This window comes from Frankliniella occidentalis, unplaced genomic scaffold, assembly GCF_000697945.3.
Source record: "Frankliniella occidentalis isolate FOCC.00 unplaced genomic scaffold, Focc_3.1 Scaffold104, whole genome shotgun sequence".
In the NCBI taxonomy this organism is placed as follows: Eukaryota; Metazoa; Arthropoda; class Insecta; order Thysanoptera; family Thripidae; genus Frankliniella; species Frankliniella occidentalis.
This window is the reverse complement of record NW_026267233.1, coordinates 365,906-374,949: the sequence shown is the minus strand read 5'-3', so window position 1 is coordinate 374,949 and position 9,044 is coordinate 365,906. Positions and strand designations below refer to the sequence as shown.

General features: G+C 45.3%; 1 protein-coding gene across 1 annotated transcript in view; it reads right to left on the bottom strand.

Moving 5' to 3' along the window:
• Positions 1–9,044, bottom strand: part of LOC127749878 (neuronal acetylcholine receptor subunit alpha-10-like) — a gene marked incomplete in the record, with an annotated part of 140,318 nt that overhangs the window by 122,236 nt on the left and 9,038 nt on the right. The window contains 1 exon segment of the mRNA XM_052269833.1: positions 2,058–2,209. Within this exon segment, the coding sequence (XP_052125793.1) occupies positions 2,058–2,109 (52 nt within the window).

Here is a 9,044-nt window from a genome sequence, read left to right as displayed (position 1 = left end):
TTATCCGTAAACCACACACAAATTAAAATAAATAACCACTAATTGACCGCACCGTCCAGCCCGGCCGAAGAGAATAATTCCCGGCGAATTAAAAAGAAGCTCTCTGTTTGAGTACAAGTTGTGCACAGCGGTGGGGCAGCGCCTCAAACTTCAACACAAAGCAACTGCCGCGCGCGCTGCCGAGCTCAAAGAAAGCGAAGAACGCGAAGAAAGAACACAATTATTGAGGGTCTGCGTAATGTGATTGGTGGATAGGAGACCACTTTCACCCAACGCCCAGTTCAGGCCGCCCACCGCCACCTCGTTCCGAGCTGCTCGAGGTCGGACCCAGGGGCCACACACTAACAGGAATGTTCATTTTTGTACGTGCGCCATATGAACTGATCTACACGCTACACTGATAAAGCTCGCAAAAGAGTACTTCTCTATTTGAAATTTGTCGTAGGTCGTTCAGCTTAGATCGCGCTCTCTGCACACTAAATGGGAATGTACACTTTTGTTCCCATCGTATCCGTTTTGTTCAAAAAGACGAAAGTACTCACAAACTGGATTTGTAACTTGCATTTCCACAAATTTAAGCAATCAATTTTTACAAATATTGAATACTATAAAGTGTTCAACAGAAAGATTGGACACTTAAAAAGATTCATGGCCCAACCCTGATGTTGAACACTTTCAAGCGCTTTTAAACGTTCACCTTACTGACAACATTTTATAGTATTCAAGTATCAAGTCAAATACTAAAAAGTGTGGAACATGGTGTTTGGCATTTATTTAATGTGCACGCCAGTTAAACACTTCATGTGTCAGTGTAAATGTAAGTATTAGGATGGTTTTGTGCAAAAGTCTGTCCTACGTTTTGTCTCGCACAAATTTGTGCACCAAAATGCTTGATTTCGTACAAATTAATATGCACAAAGATGTTCAAATCTACGCAAAGATGTTTGTAAAAAATGATTACTTAAATTTGTACAAATGCAAGATACAAATCCAGTTAGTGTGTACTTTCGTCAGTTAGAAAAAATGGGACATAATTAAGTTCGTATGGATTCATTCATGCGATAAGAACCAAAGTGGACATTCCCATTTGTGTGAAAAGAGCGCGATCCAAGCTAAACGGCTTCGAGCTAATTTTTTATAGAGGAGTACTTCTTTGCGAGCTTAAAAATAATTTGGTTTGCATTACCAACCTGTTCTTTGTAAGCAAGTAAGCATTTTGCACTACTGTGAGGAGCGCTGTGCTTATAAGCAAGTGCTACTTGCGTTGGGCTCACCATATGGTAAGTGCCCAACAGTAGGAGTGGGCATTTCAAACAGTCATTCGAGTTCAGTTGTTAGTTCTAGCTCCGACCTGCTCGCAAGCAAACAAGATCTCATTTTTCCGATCACGGCGCACTGCTGCTTTTTAGCCGACGCTCGCTGCTCGCTCGCCTCCTAGACTTTGATCGCCTTGTCTTGAAACTTGTTAATTACTTTACGTCCCTAGACACTGCTCCCCCCCGCCTCCCTTCCACCACTGCCACCGCAACCACGACCCCCCCCCCCCCAAATCCACCCGCACAACATTCCCCTTCGCCCGTCCGTCATCTGAATACGCCCCCACACCTTGACGACGACAACGACAAAACCAAGACAGCAACGAGGTCACTATATGAAAGAGACAAAACTAAAAGTGAACCTTCTCCCAAAAGGTGCCCACTTTCATCTTCGGTGTGCAGTAAGCAAATATTTTTAATATCAAAATGTAAAAAACGTACTTATTTCCCGTGAAATAAACCAATAAAAGGCCTGGCAGTGCGTCGACTTTTCTCAGACTTTCACTGACTTTTGGGTAAGTTTTTGAACTTTTCAAATGATTGATTTAAAGAACTCATCCTGAATTTCTTCTTTGACTTCTTTCTTTAGTCGCGCACACCTAAGTGGTGCTTCGCCGTCCACACACTTATGGGATGGGACGGTTTTGTACAAAGAAAAGGCGCGATTCCATGCACCTCAATTATGTGTCAAAGCCAAGAAATGTTGTGGCAGCATCACGGTGTGATGAAAAACAAACTCACCGGGTCGCAGGAAGGCCGCAGTGGCGACCACGGCCAGCAGCAGCATTCTCATCCTGGGTGGTCGCAGCGCGGGCAGGCCTCCTCGCCGGCCTGCTCACGGGCCCGCTCGCCGGCACACCCAGACGACGCGCCTGCTCACAGGCATGCTGCACCTGTAACCATGACGCGCATAGTGGTGAGCAGGATGAGCGACAATTGGTGAGCAAAGGCTGGTTCGCAAGCAGGATGCTCGAACCACCATTTGGAGCGTAACATGGTGGGGCGTAGAGGCCGAAGGGAGTGAGAGGGCGCGACGTGGTGAGAGGGTCAGAGGAGCGGAAGGGGATGGGCTAAGGCCAGGAGGCATTGGCGCTGCAGACCAAGTTGATGTGCACATCACGCCTGAGATGTGTGCCAAACTTCCTCCCAACCCCTTTGAGGGTCTCTCAATGCCACTTCCCCCCACAATCGCCACCACGCCTCCGCTGCTGCTAGCAGTGGCAGTCGGTAAAACAAAGTGATTGTTTGTGAGCAAGCCAGTTGAGTCAGCCGAATGAATTCATACAAACTAGTCTTAACGAGAATTTTATACTGAATTCCTTCAATTTCAGACTAAGTTTCTCTACATTCAGACCATATACTCCTAACATTCAGAGTAACTCTTCTGAAAAAGTTATTTCAGACTAGATTTCATGTGAATTATGAATATTCAGTCAGAGGATTGAGTTGTGTCAGAAACTCGCATGACTGTCAAGCATGTAGATTTTGTGTGTCGGTAAAATTTACTGCTTAATTATTGTGCAATCCAAAAATATTGTAACAAAAGTCGTAATAGTAGTTATAATTTAAACGAAAAGAGGATAACAGAAGTGTGCACTATGATGTCCGCGGGGAAAAGGTGTGTTGTGTTAAAGTCAAATCAGACCGTCCGCTGCGCGAAAAACACCGGAGCGCCTGGGTCGCATGAGGCAGCTGACGCGCGTCGCTCAGTGCTGTTCAGGCTCTGAGGTAGGGTTTCTAATCGTAAGTTCGGGGTTCGACTCCAGAGATATCTGAAAACAAGGAAGAAAATAGACCGGCCACAAGGAAAAAAATTACATTCTCTTCAGTTTGTAAATATTTACACTTAGGGTTATGAATTTTTAATTCAGACTAGATGTCTAAAGTCATTTTTCAGAGTAAGAATTAGTACTAGGTAGATGTACGCCAGACCACGTCTCGCGTAACAGGCTTCGCGATATCTCACGAAACACTGTTACGCTGCGACGCGCCTGGCATACATCTACCTAGGCCTGCGGCGCTGACACCCGAGTCGTGTAGTGCAAAAGTGTACACAAAGATACGGGCCTCCGGCCCGTCAACGGCACGTCACTTTGACAAAGCATGCAGGGTTGTACATTTTTTCGCTAATTTTAAGTCAAAAATACCCTCTAGCGCCTCAACGGTTTGAACTAGAGCAAAACGGAGAAAATTTTCGCCCAAAGGGCTCTACTTTGATGAGTTACCCCTTAGGAGACTGTAAAAAAAAATATTTTTAAAAAACTTTATTTTGGGGACCTGTGGTTTTTGATTTTTTAAAAATCCAATTTTTGAGCTAGAATGCTCTTCTTCGAACTCGATCTGTCTTTTTATGATACAAAACGACCCTGAAAATCCCAGGTCGCTAGCTCAATTCGTTCTCGAGTTATCGTGATGACAGACAGACGGACAGACAGACAGACAGACAGACGCGAAACTTTTTGATCATCACTGGAGTAATAGGCTTCGCTAATCGCTCAGCCAATGAATTTTCCGACTTAAGTATGTAATTTTGCTTCACACAAAATTGTCTGAATTTTCAGAACACATTGAGAAGAATTTACTCACTTCTCATTTACATAAGAGCGACAAGTAAATTATAGAAATCGTTTTGTTAATTTTCGGAAAATTTAAAAAAAAAATGCGACACGTCAAATCTATTGAAAGCCACAGAATTTCTCCCCCTGCGTTTCACCAGTGAAAAGTCGACGAGAGTCAGCTGTCAGCCATACAGCAGCCAGAGTTAAAAAGTTTACCAGCGGTCCGCGTCAGAGTCCGTTTCTCCGGAAGCTCATCGGTCCCATGAGCCTGACAAGTCGACTTCTTAAAAACCGATAACTGCCGAGTGGTGTTGCGCATCGGGCGTGTCGTGGAGTAGAATGGCAGTAGGGTGGGGGCATTGGCCAGCTGTCCCGCTCCGACCGTTGCGGCTGGCACTGGTGGTCCACATTCGGACTCCAAAGTCTCTCCGATCTCCAGTATCGCTTTTTAAATCCACGCACACATAGGGATAGGGTCGTGGGGGAGGGGAGAGGGATAAAGAATCTCCTGGTCACAGCCCTGGGCCAGTGTTTACTCTCAGAACTGTACCAATTTTTCGTCTGTTGAAACGTTAGAATTCTCCACAGGAGGAAGTACTGATCAATTACTCTGCATAGTTTAATTAATTATTAATGGAGATAAGAGAAACTGTTTGTCACTATTCCTGCGACATAAAAGCTTAACTGCTGCCCCGACAGTGTACTTAGAACACACAACGAAAGAGTCGACATACAAGCACACACACACAAGTAAGTACACAAAGTAGTGTTTTGCTTTACCTTAGGTAAGTTGCTACACGAATATCGCGCCCGGACCATATAAACAATAAAATGTTCGTGAAACAACTTCTTTGTTTCCTTTGGAAAAACCGTAAATTGTAAATTGATATTTGCGACACATGTTGTGTTTTGCCAAACTTGTTTCTCAAACAACTTTTGTTGAAGTTTAAAGTGGGCTTCGTAGTTTGCGCGCTTAAAGGGACCATTGGCGAAAGCTTTACGCAGCCACACTCTCAAACCTCTACTGATTTATATCTCAGATATCTACGTTTTTATGCAGGAATTACTGACTTATTTGGTACTTATTGTGTATATTTTTTCAGGTAAATTACTGACTAGAATGCTCATCTTCGAACTAAATCTGTATTTTTGTGATACAGAACGACCCTGTTATTCCCAGATCGCTATCTCAATTCTTTCTCGAGTTATCGTACATACATACAAACAGACAAACAAACAAACAAACAAACAAACAAACAAACAAACAGAATGAAACTTTTTCGGTCAGTGGAGTGATGGCTTCGCACTCTCATTTCCTTACGGACTCGCTTACGGATAATTTTGTGCAACCGTAATATGGATCACATTTTATCTGTAATACGGATGAAAACAACCGTAATGTGGACAATTTTATCCGTATTATCAACACAACTTGGTTCGTAAGTTACGGAGAAAAAATATTCATTTCTCCATAAGTGACGAACCTAGCATTGTTGATAATACGGATGAAATCATCCATATTACGGACCATTTCATCCGTATTACAGGTAAATTTGATCCATATTACGCTTGCACAAAATTATCCGTAAGCGAGTCCGTAAGGAAATGAGAGTGCGCTAATCGCTCAGCCAATAACAGAAGACACTGTCAGTAGCGTAAAAAGAAATTATTTCGTATTAGTGAAGAAAAATTTGACAGTAGCTTAAAAAAGTTTCATAGCTAAACCTCATGTTGAACACTTTTAAGTATTCAAATTTAGTGTTTAACACTTCATATTCAAATATTCACTCGAACACTTAAAAGTGTGCAACATGGTGTTAAGCACTTGCAAGTGCACGCCAGTTGAACACTTTAATTATCAGCGCGGTAAATAGGCACCATATTTCCTGGTGGGGCAAATTATCAATAGGTACATACCATCACCCCTGGCAATCAAACTTAGACAAACCCGGTGCCGCACATGGGCTGCTTTGGAAGAAGCCGCATCCGCTATGCTCCTCTGCTGCTTTGCGTTGGCCGTAATGAGCGGAGATTTTACTGGCACTGGTTCAAGTTCAAGTCAACACTGCCAGCCCCAGTGCCAGCACGGTGGCTCCCACCCCCACTCAAGTGCATCTGCATATGGTGCGCGGGCGCGGGCAAGCACTCGCAAAAACAACTAAGGGGCCCGTCCTCAAAATACTGTTGCTTTTTCTTTTTCTTCTATGGTTTTCTTTTCTTTTTTGCAGTTTAAACTGAATAACTTTTAGTTTTTCAGTTTAAACTGTCTAACTTTTAGTTTTTCAGTTTAAACTGTGTAACTTTTAGTTTTTCAGTTTAAACTGTATAACTTTTAGTTTTTCAGTTTAAACTGTGTAACTTTATAGTTTCGCAGTTTAAAGAGTATGCCCTGACTCTCCGACACGATATTCTCCGACAGCTGTTGTTGCAACAGAAAATCGATTGGCACCTGGGGCGGGGTCGAAATGGCAGCGGCTATTCCTGATATTGTAGATGACAACAGACTTCTAGCTTCTAGGCGGGCTGGACGCGGGTGCGCACGTCGCACATGGTCAAGCATAGTGACAAAATAACCGAATTGAGCCGATGAATCGATTGAGACAACTGTGGACACGATAGGACGCCGTTTAGTCTTTGTTTGTAGATGATTTGGCACTTCTTGGCCTCGAATACGAAGGAGGAGGCCGACATCCGAGCTCAGCCCTCGGCTTGGCTCGGGACTCGGCTCGACGCAGCGCTATCGCGTTGCGCCTGGCCGGAGGGAGCGCCAAACGCGGCAAAAATAGTCCCTGTTGTTGCAATAGCGTCTACTTATTGAAATAACTTACTTGCGCTGTTATTGTTGCCACAACTACTTGCGTTACGAGCTTATAGAGTTACTAAAATAAATCAAGAAATAAATAAATAAATAAACAAAAGCGTCGGAGAGTCGGAACGAGCCGTTTACCGTTCTTGCGATAACTCACTTATATTATTACAACAACAAGTTATTATAATACGCTGTCGGAGAATCAGGGTGCGCCCAGTTTAAACGGTAAAACTATTAGTTTTACATTTTAACAGTAATCCCGTTATACAGTTAGATTCGATCGGTTGTCGGTTTTAGCGACTTTAACACGTGGAGTCCCACGTGCCCACACGTATGGTCACAATAACCCGTGTTTGATAACCGCCCCCCCCCCCTCTCCCTCCTCGGGACTCAACGTGTTAACACACTCCGCATATTGACCTCACACGAGCCTCTGGTATAAACACGTTGTCTATTTGAAAAGAGACAGGAATGGGGTGGCTGAGTGTTTCCGAATATCGCACACTTGTAGGTAGGTGAATCATTATTCGCACACGTACGTTTCGTTTTGTACGAATTAGTGCGCTTATTGGTAAGTGCCTAGGCACCATATTTCCTGGTGACTTTTAGATACATACCATACAGGGTCCACAAAAAATCTACTAACCACACCTCAATCAACCAGAAAACTTTGAGAGTCGTGAGCAAATGATCCCAACCCCAAGATTACGTAATTCGTGCACGGCACCAAAAATGAAGATGGGAAAGATCGGGGGCAAGAGAGGGTGGAAGCCCGTGAGTGTGGGTAGGAGCTATTGCGCCAGACACCCGGCACACTTCAGGCACGGTTGGTGTACGTAATCTGCAGATATAAAAATGAAAATTCCGAAAGTTTCGTCCGTGAACCGGTCGGGCCAAAACGAGTGATTAGCCTCTCAGGTAAAAGGGCCAAACTATTTATAGGGCCGACACAAAACTCTCGAGCTGCTGTTCTTGTTTGCGGCAAACATCGCACCCGTAACGCATGGCGCTGCTGCTGAATATCTTAACGCGTAGCTTACGTTACGCAATTATGTGCGATTTCGTATGTAAATACGTACGATTTCATGCGTGCTTAAATTACGTCCATAACAAAAAGTGCATCCTAGCATGGTCACTCTGAACTGGAGTGAGTGAGTGAGTGAGTGAGTGAGTGAGTGAGTGAGTGAGTGAGTGAGTGAGTGAGTGAGTGAGAGTGTTAGTTTCGCTGTCGACTGGGCGCGCACGAAAGACAGTGGGTGGGTGACGCAGGGTTTAGTGAGGGGTTTAACATGTAGGGGCAGGTTAGGGGTGAGCACGGAGAGGGATGGGGTGGAGGCCGGCGAGTCGCTCAGCACACCTGCTGCTTCATCGACGCAAAAGCCCGCCCGCCTCTCTGCCGCTCGTTAAAACTTACCTCGGTTCAAATAATCCCGCAGTCGGCAGCCCCGCCCCACGGGACAGGCGGGGGACCTTCATTACCAACGCTCTGTCCCCGGCCTATTCAGCTGCGAGTTTGTTTACCGACAGTCGAACCCTCTTCAGAGCGCTACTGGTTGGCCGGCTAGGCATGAAGCGAGGCGGGGCGGAGCGGGGCGGGGGCGCGGGTGGCGACTCTTCTTTGTTTCCCGTCGTTTGTTTTCTCTAGTTGCGCGGGGCTCCTGGGGTGCCTAGGGAGTGGCGAGGAGGCGAGAGACTGCCCTGCAGTCACCAACGCACACACACACTCACACAGCCACACGTACAAAATATTATGAACATAAAAAAAAACATCACGTGCTCTACGCTTTGCCTTCTTGTATTTAAATCTGCTCAGCTACCGATCGGATTTCACCCTCTTCATCCCAATGTGTTTGAAGGCGTTTGCGATAACATATATTTGTAAATCGCCTCGGTTCCTGACGTCCTCATTTCCCGTATCATTTCATTTCCCCGTGATATACGTGTTATTGAAGGAAATCGCCCATCTAACATCGTATATTATTCATATAAGAAAAGAAGAGACAAGAGAGAAATAAATAAAAATGGTCCACGTGATGGAAGAACAATCAATAATACGCATGCGTCGTATGCTGCACAAGGCGAGGTGGTCGGGTGGGGGGGAGAGTGGGTTATCTCGACACGCGCACGCACCCCGCTGCTGGTTATATATCCCTACATCCCTCTCTTTCTCCATTCACAAGACCCGCCGCGCCACAACGACAAAGAGACTTAAAATACGGCGGGGCGCCTGCATGCCGCTCGCATGCGAATCAGGCTGGTGCCAAATCCTAAACACGTCTGTGCGGCCGAGGCGGAGCGGCGGCGGGAGGGGAGTCCGTCAAGGATCACCCCCCCTCCCTACTCCTTCCCTCACCATACCAC